This window comes from Anolis sagrei, chromosome 6 (assembly GCF_037176765.1).
Source record: "Anolis sagrei isolate rAnoSag1 chromosome 6, rAnoSag1.mat, whole genome shotgun sequence".
NCBI classification, from domain to species: Eukaryota; Metazoa; Chordata; class Lepidosauria; order Squamata; family Dactyloidae; genus Anolis; species Anolis sagrei.
In genome coordinates this window covers 17265564-17279493 of record NC_090026.1, presented here as the reverse complement: position 1 = coordinate 17279493, position 13930 = coordinate 17265564, and the positions used below count along the sequence as shown (strand labels likewise).

General features: G+C 44.0%; 2 protein-coding genes and 1 long non-coding RNA gene across 3 annotated transcripts in view; 1 reads left to right on the top strand and 2 right to left on the bottom strand.

Annotated features, from left to right (window-relative positions):
• KCTD13 (potassium channel tetramerization domain containing 13) overlaps positions 1 to 13930 on the bottom strand; it is a 131449-nt gene that overhangs the window by 13147 nt on the left and 104372 nt on the right. The window lies entirely within an intron of this gene.
• Positions 1034 to 13608, bottom strand: LOC137097345 (uncharacterized). The gene is made up of 7 exons (XM_067469836.1): positions 13346 to 13608; positions 10973 to 11159; positions 10002 to 10083; positions 7158 to 7236; positions 4706 to 4783; positions 3946 to 4083; positions 1034 to 1419 (listed from the first exon to the last, which is right to left on the bottom strand). The coding sequence occupies exons 1-7, from the start codon at positions 13514 to 13516 to the stop codon at positions 1306 to 1308; spliced, it is 849 nt and encodes a 282-aa protein (XP_067325937.1). The 5' UTR covers positions 13517 to 13608; the 3' UTR covers positions 1034 to 1305.
• Positions 4657 to 11681, top strand: LOC137097346 (uncharacterized). The gene is made up of 2 exons (XR_010910125.1): positions 4657 to 4829; positions 10918 to 11681. It is a non-coding gene; the product is annotated as an uncharacterized lncRNA (long non-coding RNA).

The window sequence follows — 13930 nt, the reverse complement described above, 5'->3', positions numbered from 1 at the left end:
AGTCTAATCCAACAAGACCAATGCAGTGACATCTCTGACCCATCCTCTGTTCAGATAACAGCCAGCACACCAACTTTCCACCATCCTTAAATAGGAATTTTCTTACAAGCACAATATGAATAGTGGGCTCTTGGTATCTGCTAGGGTTTGATTCCAGGACCTCCAAAATCTGTGGATGATCAAGTCCCATTGCATACAATGGCTTCGTAGAATGGTGTCCCTTATGTAAGACTGCAAAATCAATAATATTTTTGGGGATTTTAAAAGAATATATATTTTAAACAATGGATGGTGGAATTGATAGGTGCAGAATACAGCCAGCCAGTTGTACTGAGGCCCCTTCTATACTGCTGTATAAATCCAGATGATCTGCTTTGAACTGGATTATATGGCAAGGTAGACGAGGCATGGGCAAACTTCGGCCCTCTAGGTGTTTTGGACGCCAACGTCGAAATCAATAAATAGTTTTCTAAGATCTACAGATACTTGCAGGAACACCTCAGCAAGCAAGAGTCCAAAAGTGGCAGGTTAAAACCCAGAACCTCAAGCCATGGCTGATACCAAATTAGAGACTCCCTCCTGGGCACACAGAAAACTGGATGATTGGAAGGCGCTGAACAGATTGCTCTCTGGCACCATGAGATGCGGAGCCAACCTTAAGAAATGGGACCATAAAGTGGAGTCGACTACATGCGTGTGTGGAGAAAAGCAAATCACAGACCAACTATTACAAGGCAGCCTGAGCCCTGCCACATGCTCAATGGAGGACCTTCTTATAGCAACACCAGAGGCATTCCAAGTAGTTGGCTACTGGTCAAGGGACATTTAATATAATGCCAAGTTTTTAAACTTTGTGTTTTTAAAAAATGCATTACAACTGTACCCTTGCTTCTGATACAATAAAACTATCCAACATTGTCTGGAAGGCAACAATCCCCACCCTTATTATAATTCAACTCATCTGATTAGATGTCAATTGAGTCCTATGTGTAAAAGAGCAATGGCCAAGATGGTTTTTTCTCTTTTGCTGCAGTTATACTTTATTTTTTGAAAACAGGGAAGAAGTGACAACCGTAGTGGCTCCAATGGTTCCTCTGTTCCCTTTGTGTCGTGGCCCCGAGAATTACACAGGATGCATCTTTTGGCAACAGTTTGCAACCATTCCCTCAGACAGGTTGGACATTTTTGTGGGTTATTTTTCCCCCCTTTCATATTCCGGAAGGAAAGATGAGTGAGGATTTGAAGTGTATGTTCATCGTTCCCTCTCTCTCAATCTCTCTCAGCACAGTGAGTCTGGGGCCAGGCTTATCCCGTGTCCTTAGTCGAGGTCTCGGACTGGTCATTGTCGCTGTCTGAATTTTCCTGCTGGTGATGATCCAGGCGCCGGGTCACTTTGCTCAGGAATTTGCCTGATCCACCCTGGTGGAAAGGGCAGCAGACAAGGGGCTGAAGCATTGGGTATGGGCAAGGAATTGAGAAGAACTATAATTCTCTATTCTAAGTGCCTCCCTCCATTTCTATTCCTCCCTGGCATAGAATGCTGTGGGAAATACAAGGGAATTTGATGAGGCCAAGTACCAGCAAGGTATAAATTGTCATCCCAAAAGCAGTGGTCAATTTCGATGTGGAGGTTTTCACTGGGACAGTGTCTATAGCACCACTGCCAAACTCAAGGCCCATGGGCCGAATGCGAACTGCCTTGTTATTTCATGTGGCCTTCCAGATGCTGGAATTCAACTCCTGTATGTGCTCCTTCAATTTTTATCAGTTTTTTACTAATGTGTGCAATGCTTTGGATACAAAATAAATAAATAAATAAACTCCTGTATCCTTCATCATTAGATATCATGACCAGAGATGACTGAAGTTGTGATACGGTAACATCTGGAAGGCTACAGTTTGTTGGGTTTAGTCAGGAGAGTGCGGTTTGGATTTAGACACAAGGCTTGTGGATATGATGCCTGACTTTAAAATGTCATTTCACCTTTTCTTCAACCTTAGAGCCACAAGTACTATTGGATTGCAATTCCCATTATCCCCAGACTACCTGGCAGATAGTCAATAATATCTGGGGACCAAAACTGAGTAAAAACTGAAGAGAACTGACCACTATGTGGAAAAATTATAGTTAACTTCCACAGATTCTCCATCTATGGATTCACTGGCCCTTTGAAGGAACCGTAAGGCTGATTTGGCCCTCAATGAAAATGAATCTGACACCCCGGTCTATAATAGGTAAAGGTAAAGGTATTTCCTGACATTAAGTCTAGCCGTGTCTCACTTTGGGTTTGTTTGTTTGTTTGTTTGTTTGTTTTGTGTCAGGAGCGACTTGAGAAACTGCAAGACGCTTCTGGTGTGAGAGAATTGGCCATCTGCAAGGATGTTGCCCAGGGGACGCCTGGATGATTTGATGTTTTTATCATCCTTGTGGGAGGCTTTTCTCATGTCCCCGCATGAGGAGCTGGAGCTGATAGAGGGAGCTCATCTGCCTCTCCCCAGATTCGAACCTGCAACCTGTCGGTTTTCAGTCCTGCCGGCACAGGGGTTTAACCCACTGTGCTACCTGGGGCTCCACTTTGGGGGTTGATGCTCATTTTCATTTCTAAGCCGAAGAGCTGGCATTGTCTGTAGACACCTCCAAGGTCATGTGGCCAGCATGACTGCATGGAGCACCATTACATTCCTGCCAAAGAGGTACCTATTGATCTACTTGCATTTGCATGTTTTCAAACTGCTAGGTTGGCAGAAGCTGGGGCTAATAGTGGGAGCTCACTGTGCTCCCCAGATTCAAACTGCTGATCTTTCAGTCAGCAAGCTCATCAGCTCAGTGGTTTAACCCGCTGTGCCACCAGGGGCTCGGTTTAGGTCTTCCTAAATCACCATCAGATCGTTGGGATTACAAGGATAGCTCATTGGAGTGCATGAGCTCAGGACTGAAGCTAACTCAAAGTGAGATTAATGTGTGTGTGATGTCATTGCCTTTGGTCACCTGCCAGCCCATTGCCTACTGCATCAGTGGCCAGAAGTACAGGGTTAGGGTTGCCACCCCTCCTAGAAAAGTTATTTTTTGGACATGCACCTCGAGTGTGCATGCACATGCTTTTGGGAGTTGCAATCCAAAAAACTAACTTTTCCAAGCTCTTGGTGGGGCTAAGGAAATGGCCATTGCTCTTTTACACATGTTAATTAGCTTAACAGTATTCAAACTTAAGGTTCACACTTTTCTCTCCCAACACATGTCTATTAATATGCACTCACCTCTCCTTAAATAGTTAAGATTGAGAAAGGCCCAGCTTTTGGAGACCCCTCATGCTGGACAGTTATAGTACTACTTTCTTTGCCAAGGCAGCGTCCTATGGAATTCTGGGGTTTCTAATTTGGAGCTCTAAATGCCTCTCTCAGGATTCCATAGGATGTTGCCATGATAGTTAAAGTGGAATCATATTGCTATAGTTAGGTAAAGAGCCCCAGGCAGTATAAAACCAATAGCTGAGGTGGCAACCCTAAATACTACAAAACCTTGAAAATAAAGTGAGAGGAGCACTCCGCAGCCTTCAGGACTCTGCATGAATGTATTTACAACTCCCTTAACTCCAGAGTCTGCTTGCCTTTGTTGGCTGAGGATAATGGGAGTTGCCACATGTCTTGCCTTTCTCCCAGCATAAGGAATGGAGTGAGCAGACCTGTCCTTATGATGGGAGGCCAACCAGAGGATGACCCAGGCCATGCCCTGCCACCTCCTGGCTCTGCTCTTTAGGCCCTCCTCTTCCCAAGCCCATCCCACCCAGCATGTGCCCAGCCCCTCTCCCAGCCTGCAATGTGGCTCCAAGGCAAAAGAGTTTGCCCATGCCTGCACTATGCATAGAATCGAGCTATGTATGAACTACTCCTGCTTTTTCTACCATTTTCCCCACCCCTGATGTTCTGTGCCTTGCGGCTCAATACCTGGATGGTGCTGAGTTCCTGGTCGGACACCAGCGGGGAAAGCCCATCCACGCTAGCAGAAGGAGACCGCCGGGGTGAGCGGCGGCGCTGGGTCACATAGGTGCCCCCCATCTGATCCTCCAGAAGCACCGTTTCCACCTGATAAGAAAAGGAAAAGGGTAAGTCCAAACACACCAGTAGGCTGTTAGGAATTGTGGGAGTTGAAGTCCAAAACACCTGGAGGCTTGAAGTTTGTTCATGCCTGCATTACTGGGAGGGAAGAGCAAGGATCTTGTGCCATCTTAAAGCAGAGATGGAGAAGCACAGGCCTTGCAGGTGTACTGCAGTTCCTATCCCCCTTGACATTGGTGATGCTGGTTAAGCCTGATGGGAATTGAAGCAGAAACAGGTTCTCCCTGCCCTACAGCAGATTTATCACACTCTCAGCTTTTGTGGATTATGGTGCATTTTACTAGACACAGGATGCCTGTATAGATGCTTGGTGTAGACAGTAGGATCAAAGAAATCACAAAATGCTTTGTTATTGTATATCTTTGACAGCCTATTGAGGATCCATCTCCCTCTTTCTTGGGGGAAACAGTTCACCTTCACCTACAAGAAACAATAAAGATCTGTGTCATATAAAGGGAAAAGGGTACCACTGAACATGTATAGGGGAATTGCCAGATGTAGTCATTTTTCTAATGTCACTTGATTTATCACATAGGGACAAAGGGCTTCCAACTCAGAACGGTGATCCTGTTCAAGCTGGGAATCGAACCTGCTTGTGCCGTGAAGGATTTCTCCCCCTGATATGCAGAGAGTGGCTCTCCTCCTCTTCTGCCTCCTCCTCGTCATGCTGCGAGTGATAAGGAAAAGGATAGAATGAATTAGTCCAGAATTGGGTGAGTGGGCTTATTAACAAAAGACCCTCCTCATAAATGCACAGCAGAGTAACTTATTAGCAGCAGCGTGACCCAGCACCAGAAGCCCAAAGTGATAAAAAGGACACAGACCAATGTTATCTCTTGCTAAGGAGGCTTGTCTTTGTAGTAAAATAATATAGTTGCATGATTTACAGTAACAAGGTTTCCATAACACAGATAAACAAATACACAGTAGCTTTACACACAGCAGCCTTCACACTGGAGCTTTCTCACACAAAGCTTCTCTCACACAGACGTTTACTTCACACTCCTCAGGACGACACTAGCTTTGGCCTACAGACTCTAACAGGCTTCGGCCTACTCACTCTCCTCGGGATGACACTAGCTTTGGCCTACAGACTCTAACAGGCTTCGGCCTACTCACTCTCCTCAGGACGACACTAGCTTTGGGCTACAGACTCTAACAGGCTTCGACCTACTCACTCTCCTCAGGACGACACTAGCTTTGGCCTACAGACTCTTAACAGGCTTCGGCCTACTCACTCTCCTCAGGACGACACTAGCTTTGGCCTACAGACCCTTAACAGGCTTCGGCCTACTCACTCTCCTCAGGACGACACTAGCTTTGGCCTACAGACTCTAACAGGCTTCGGCCTACTCACTCTCCTCAGGACGACACTAGCTTTGGCCTACAGACTCTAACAGGCTTCAACCTACTCACTCTCCTCAGGACGACACTAGCTTTGGCCTACAGACTCTTAACAGGCTTCGGCCTACTCACTCTCCTCAGGACGACACTAGCTTTGGCCTACAGACCCTTAACAGGCTTCGGCCTACTCACTCTCCTCAGGACGACACTAGCTTTGGCCTACAGACTCTAACAGGCTTCGGCCTACTCACTCTCCTCAGGACGACACTAGCTTTGGCCTACAGACTCTAACAGGCTTCGGCCTACTCACTCTCCTCAGGACAACACTAGCTTTGGCCTACTGACTGTAACAGGCTTCGGTCTACTCACTCTCCTTGTGACGACTCTAGCTTTGGTCCACTGACTCTGGCCTACTCTCTCTCCTCAGGATGACACTAGCTTTTGCCCACTGACTCTAACAGGCTTCGGCCTACTAAATCTTTCAGTGCTTGACTCACCCTCTTGTAATAAAAAACATTAATTTTTAATATTTCTGACAGTATGGAATGATAACACAGATGCAATTGTTCCAGGATTTCCAAATTTTTGAACCACACCTCAGTCTGCCCGATCTAATATGGCCTCCTATAAGGAAGCCCATCCTTTGCTCATTGATGGAGGAAGGAAGTAATGAGAAGCCAATGAGGTTCAAATAAATCACTTCTTGAAATGGGACTAAATCAACATCGTGGCTCCAATTGTATAACCCGAGTTGGGGCCTGTCCATTGGCAGTTCTAGTTTAGTTTATCCCTTTAAGCATGTATTCACTAGTCAAAATGCTTAGAGGTAACTCAGGGATGAGTCTCCTTTGGAAGAGAAGGTGTGGGATATAAATAGTAATCATACTACTAATAATACTACTAATAATACTAGCACTAATATTAGTCTGTTGTCAAAGGCTTTCGTGGCCGGAATCTCTGGATTGCTGTGAATTTTCCAGGCTGTATGGTCATGTTCCAGGAGCATTCTCTCCTGACGTTTTGCCCACATCTTTGGCAGGCATCCTCAGAGGTTGTGAGGTCTGTTGGCAACAAGGCAAGTAAGGTTTATATATCTGTGGAATGCCCAGGGTGGGAGAAAGAACTCTTGTCTGTTGGAGGCAAGTATGAATGTTGCAATTGGCCACCTTGTTTAGCATTGACTACCCTTACAGCTTCAAAGCCTGGCTGCTTCCTGCCTGAGAGGATCCTTTGTTTGGAGGTGTTAACTGGCCCTGATTGTTGACAATTTCAACAGAAAGGAGGAAACTATGAAAATGAGCAAAATTTGGCTTCCAGTATTTTAAAAAACTCCAAAATCAGGACAGTAAATAAAGAGCAACATTCAAAAAACAGGGGAAATTCAGAGAAGAAACAATCAGGGCCAGGCTTTAAATCTGCAAGATCATTCAACACTAATCATGATGGCCAATTGCAACAGTCACAATTGCCTGAAGCAGAGAAGAGTTCTTTCTCCCACCCTGGATATTCCACAGATATATAAACCCAATTTTCCTAGTTTCTAGCAGACTTCACAACCTCTGAGGATGCCTGCCATAGATGTGGGCAAAATGTCAGGAAACAATGCTTCTGGAACATGGCCATACAGCCCAAAAAACTGATCCATAGCTAGCACTTTTAGGGAAGTTTGAGTTCCACAGGGATGTATTTTAACTCACTGTTTCATGGGTGCAAGAAGATATAAAGACCTGGAGATCATTCATCCTTTTCCCATAGCTCATTTCTGGAATGTCTGACCTGAAAAGGGGGGAAAAAAGCATATACGGTAAGAAATGGAGTTGTAGTGAGGGGTATGTGGAAGGTAAGGTTACAAGGCACATAACTCTCATGGGGAATTTTTGCAGCAGAAGTTGGTATCACTGCCGTGTAGCAGGAAACCAGTGGAAACGAATGAGCAGTGCCAGTCATCAGTAGCTCATTGACTGGCATTGTGGTGAAGGTTAGAGATGAGCGTCCTCATTCTGTTTCCTTACAAGTGCAAAGTTTATGCTGTCATACACTACCTAAATGCTAAGTACATGAACGCCGCTGTGATTCATCGCAAAATAGTTTCAGTTTATGGAGAGGACGTAATGTCAAGACAGCGTGTGACAAAATGGGTGCGGAATATATTGTGAGACCATGAAAAATTTTTGCAGAGCCATCCAAAACAAAAGTCGTGGGATGCTGATGGCGGGAGTCTGTCTCCTTTATGACAAGGTGCCCCCACACACCGCTCAAGCAACACAATAATTGTTGACTTCATTTGGTTGGGATGTTTTAAGCCACACCTCTCACAGCCCTGATCTCGCACCCAATGACTATCTATCTGTTCACTACATTGACGGAACACTTGGGTGGAAAACACTTTTCCGATGAGGACGAGGTGAAAATCGAAGTGACGAACTGGCTGAAAAAAGGCAGAGAGACACAGGTATCAAAAACTCGTCTCACGGATGACAATATGTATTGAACTGAATGGTGATTATGTCGAAAAATAATGCAATACCTATGCTACAATCCATTTAAGTTTTATTAAAATATATTCATTCTTTGTATTTTAAAAAAATGTAACCTTACTTTCCGGATAACCCTCATAGTATAGGCTGAGCATTCCTTGTCCAGAATCCCAAATACTCTAAAATTCACATGGGTTGCTGAGACAATGATTTTTGATAGTTCAGTGTACACACACTTTGTTTCATACACAATATTATTAAACATAGGATAAAATTACCTTCAGGATATAAGGTATATATCAGTGTTTCTCAACCTTCCTAATGCCGCGACCCCTTAATACAGTTCCTCATGTTGTGGTGACCATCAACATAAAATTATTTTTGTTGCTACTTCACAATTGTAATTTTGCTACTGTTATGAATTGTAATGTAAATATATTATATGCAGGATGTATTTTCATTCACTGGACTAAATTTGGCACAAATACCTGATAATTCCAAATTTAAATACTGGTAGGGTTGCGGGAGATTGATTTTGTAATTTGGGAATTGTAGTTGCTGGGATTTATAGTTCACCTACAATCAAAAAGCATTCTGAACACCACCAATGATGGAATTGAACCAAACTTGGCACACAGAACTTCCATGACCAACAGAATATGCTGGAAGGGTTTGGTTTGCATTAACCTTGAGTTTTGGAGTTGTAGTTCATATACATCCAGAGAGCACTGTGTACTCCAACAATGATGGATATGGACCAGGCTTGGCACAAATACTCAGTATGGCCAAATGTGATCACTGGTAGGATTTGGAGAAAATAGACTGTGCAGGTACAACTGCACCAGGAGCTCCAATTTTGTTTGCTTTGCATTTAATGTTTGTTATAGTCCTAAGTTTCAGGGACTTTGAAGATAGGTGGCTTCTTTTGGCTGCACTCATAGGGCAAGCCACCTGTCAATTATAGTTAGGTTCCCTGGTCCCACCCCCCTTTTGGGTTTTTGGAGGGAATAGGAGCCTTTTTGGTTCAGTCCACACAAAGCAGCTTTCCATGCAGGACATAATACCAAGAGCTCCTGTAGAAAGCTTCGTCTTCTACAGCTTGGCCGAGGAGAAAAGGCCCCACAGCTTGGCCGGGGTTATACAGCCCACAGCTTGGCCGAGGATTTTACAGCCTTACAGCTCCTTTGCTGAAGGTCTTCAGCCAGCCATCACAGAAACCTGAACTCCTTCTTTTCCCCTGGAAGTCTACAAAGCTCTGCTTGGTAAGGGTCTCTCGTGGAAGCCAGAAGCAGTTGGTACCGGGTGTAGGGGCTCCACGCCAACAGAGGCAAAGACAGACTGCCCAGATTAGAAGTTAAGGATTTCCCCATTAGTTAGTTACAGTTAAGAAGATAGTGCCTGTTCCCAGTGGACAAGATTGAGAGAGTCAATAGACTATTAAGAAAGTCTTGAAGTACCTGTTTGTTTTCAATAATAACGAACTTTGTTGAACTTTTAAGCAGTCTAAAGACTTTGTTTTGGGGAAATTCAAGGGCCTTTAATCTGAGGCAGCCCCGGCGTCCCGTTGGCCACACAGAATTTATGTCCTGTCTACAGTTATGCACAGGCCCAGCATGCGACAGCACATAGACCTTGACATTTGGGAGTTGGAGTTGCTGGGATTTATAGTTCACCTACATACAATCAAAGAGCATTCTGAACCCCACCAACTATAGAATTGGGCCAGACTTCCCACAAAGGACCTCCATGACCAACAGAAAATACTGTGTTTTCTGATTATCTTTGGCAACCCCTCTGACACCCCATCACGACCCCTCCAGGGGTCCCGAACCCATGTTGAAAAACGCTGGTGAATATGAAACAGAAATTAACTCTGTGTTTAGACTTTGATCTCACCTCCAAGAAATCTGACAATGCACCTATATGTAAATACAAGGTATTCCAAACTGTGAAATCCAACACACTTCTGGTCCCAAGCATTTCAGATAAGGGATGCTCAACCTGTGATAGATTTGTCCTATAAGCCCTTCCCCTTTTCTTGGCTCCCTTCACTAAATCACTCACGAACAGCAGCATTCAGAGTCAGGGCTGGGGTCCCTCTTGGCTGGAAGTCCCGGCTTGCTCTTGAAGGTGGGGTGCAGGAGGGCTGTGTCATAAGAGAGAGCAGGAGAAAGCAGGATTTAGAGGTTTGGGGTGAAGGGCTGTGGCACTTATGGGCACTGTGTAGCCCTGCGGCCATATGGGAACCTTCCCAAGGCTATGTTTTGTGCCCATCAAATTTTATCCAGATTCTGGAAGCTTCATGGAGACGTTAATTTTTATTATAGGTTGCAGTACCCTCTGCTCACAAACTCTACCCGATCTTCAAAATCCCAAGGGGACTCCTGGCTTTTGGGCTGTTCCCTATTCCTGTCTATAAGGTCCAAAGGGGCTCAACATGCATGGGCCAATTGTTAGTAATTTTTATCTATTTGCAAGTACTTGCAGGGGGATTAAAAGTGCTTTTTTCATCCATTCTCACTCTAACATCCTTAAATCTGAAGATATTTACAAGCGCAAGATGGACTTAAACGTGCCCTCCATGTGTTCAGTTTGGCTCACTCCCAACATAAAACACACAGGGAAGATGATTGACATGATTCCTGAGTGGGTTCAGTAGGAGCTCAGACCCACCTTTCTCATTCATGGTGCATCTATACTGTAGAATAAATGCAATTTGACATCACTTTCACTGGTTTGACTCAATACTATGGAATGTTGGAAGCTGTAGTTTTACAAGGCCTATAATCTTCCCTGCCAAATAGTGATGGTGCCTCACCTAATTACAACTCCCATGATTTCATAGCATTGAGCCATGGCAGTTAAAGCAGTATCAAGCTGCAATGTAGAGTAGGCATGGGCAAACTTCGGTCCTCCGGGTGTTTTGGACTTCAACTCCCACCATTCCTAACAGCCATTCCTGACTCTTATGTTCCTACAGCTTTTACACAACAGGAAAAGGAAGCAAGACCGCGACAGGGAGGCGAGTCACTTACTGTTTTCCGTACGTCGGATGGTGCTGCAGAATTCGGAGTACGGCATGGGAGGCTGTGTCAGGATCTGGAAGAGCCCTTGGTAGTCGGGGGGACTCAGGAAGCCCAGGAGCTGCTCGGCCAGCCCTCGCGCAGTTGTGTAGCTCAACCGGGCTTGGGCTGTGGCCTGCTCCGCATGGAAACAAGCAAGCTGCAGGAAAGGCATGGGAACCAGTCATGGCGGGACACATATTTGTATACATGTTAATTTATTTACTTAATGTACATCTCACTTTTCCCCTATATGAGAAAACCCTCCCCTGAAGTTGATAAGACTTGGACAGGTTTATATGGGAGAAGTCCACTAGCTTCAAGCAAAACCTTATAGGGTTTTATAAAAGTGATAACATTATGTGTTGGGGCATGTAAAAAATCAGTTGGCGAGTGTGTTAATTGTAAAATGCAAAGCACAAAGCTGATTAGTAGGTCCATGCCTGGGGAACTAGCCGAGCCTGGAGTTTTGGCAACAGTTACATATTTAGGCTTGAGCTGTGCAGGTGCTTGCAGAGAAAGTTCTTGCTTCATGAACTGCTGGAAGGAGGTTTTCCACATGGATACCTAAAGACTATTTTGAATTTCTCTCAAAAAGGACATTGGGTGAGTCAATGCGACTGTTCGCATGATTGTACATATGTTGCTCTGCATTACAAAGAGTAAACTTGTTCTTTACTGATGCGTGGCATATTTTCTTTCTCTGGCAAGACAGTATGTGGACTGGTAAAACGTGAACTACATGTGATTTTCATTACGCCACATGTAACATGATTTTAGTTCCGAAGTTATAAATGTCATTTCCTCATTGGTTCTATCATAAAAACATGGGGAAAAGTTTATTAAACTGCAAAAGCTTTGTCTTTGCAGCACATCTTGCAGCACATTTTGCTGTAATTTTTCAATTAATATTTCACAAAGTCTCGACCAATTCAACAGTTTGTGGCAGCCACAAAAACAAAGTTTCTGGAGTAGAACAACTACTTTCATAGTAAGTACCGTACAATTTGTTTTCATGGATTTTAACTGATTTTTTTTAGTGCTGTTTGTGTTTACTTGTTTTGATGGTTGCATATTTGTATATTTTAAATTATATACCAATGCTTTTATGTCAATCCACTTTGATTCCCCTTTGAGTCCCCTAATAATAATAATAATAATAATAATAATAATAATAATAATAGGATTTAAAGATCAAACTGCAAAGGCTCTGGCACAAGACAGTAAAAGTGGTTCCAGTGATGATTGGCACACTGGGTGCAGTGCCTAAAGACCTTGGCCAATGCTTAAAAACAATTGGTGCTGACAAAATTACCATCTGTCAGCTGCAAAAGGCCACCCTACTCGGAACTGCACACATTACTCGCCGATACATCACATAGCCCTAGAACTTGGGAAGTGTCTGACGTGTGATCTAATACAAAAGCCAGCATAGTAATCTTGTTTGCTGTGTACTAATCTTGTAGTGTATTTAAAAATAATAACAACAACAACAATAATAAACAGAAAATAACACTTTCAAACCAGGAACAGAAAGTTATAAAAATTTTGTTAAATAGTGTAATCTGTACTTAGAATTGCTCTCAGAAATGGATGGTAGCCAATGAAGGTGGTTCTGAAATGGGCCTCGAGACTTGCATTTGTTCAGCTTGGGGACCTAGATATAATTGGACTACAATACTCACCACTCTCTCCCAATGCCTATATTGGCTAGACCTGATGGGAGTTGGAGTCTAACAACATTTGTAGTGCTTCCTCACTCCCTACCCTGACATCTTAGCAGGAATTCGGCACCATCAGTAGTTATGGTATTTTTCTAGTTCTTGAAAACCAAGTATTATTAGAAGCAATTTATGATTAAAGGATAAAATATCAACAGGATTTACATGTAGAAACATTCTGGAAGTTGTGGTTTAAAAAGTTATTTTCCAATCTATTTTGTGCACTGAATATTTTGTGCATAATTTTTGGTGCATGTGTGTTTTTCTGAGTGAGAAAACCTATCTTCACATTGCCTTTCTGAAGCGGCATCATCTGTTGCTAGAGGAGCCCCAGGTGGCGCAGTGGGTTAAATCCTTGTGCCAGCAGGACTGTTGACCAATAGGTCAGTGGTTTGAATCTGGGGAGAGGATGTTGAGCTCCCTCTGTCAGCTCTAGCTTCCTATGCGGGGACTTGAGCGAAGCCTCCCACAAGGATGGTAAAAATCAAACATCCATGTGTCCCCTGGGCAACATCCTTGCAGATGGCCAATTCTCTCACACCACAAGCGACTTGCAGTATCTCAAGTCACTCCTGACACAAAAAATTAAATCTGTTTCTAGACCTTACATCACTTGCAGGGTTACCTGTGCAGACTTTTGGGCTTCGGCAGAAACCTGGACCATCTTGGCAGTGCCGACCACCGTGTTCACTAAGAGCTCAGCCATCGCTTCCGATATCCTGGGCGCAAAGCTAGTCGTGGCCTCTTTATCAGCCTCCGAAGAGCCGGGCGTGGGAGAGTCACACCTTTCTTCCATTTTGGAACTGGGAAGAGTGAGGTGGGGGAAGAAGAGTGGATGGATAGTAGTTCTAGAGTAGAAAACGTAGTAGAACTAGCTCTTTGCAGGAGTGCCACCAGAGGAGGTCTTTGAGGCAGATGTCTGAAGCCGCATAAGGGACATGATACGGAAGAGAGAACAATCTATATCAATGGTTCTCATCCTTTCTAATGCCGCAGTCCTCATGTTGTGGTGACCCCCAACCATAACATTATTTTCGTTTCTACTTCATAATTGTAATTTTACTACTCTTGTGAATTGTATTTTAAATATCTGATATACAGAATGCATTTTCATTCACTGGACCAAATTTGGCACAAACACACAATACGCCCAAATTTGAAAACTGGTGGGGTTGGGGGATTGATTTTGTCATTTGGAAATTGCAGTTGC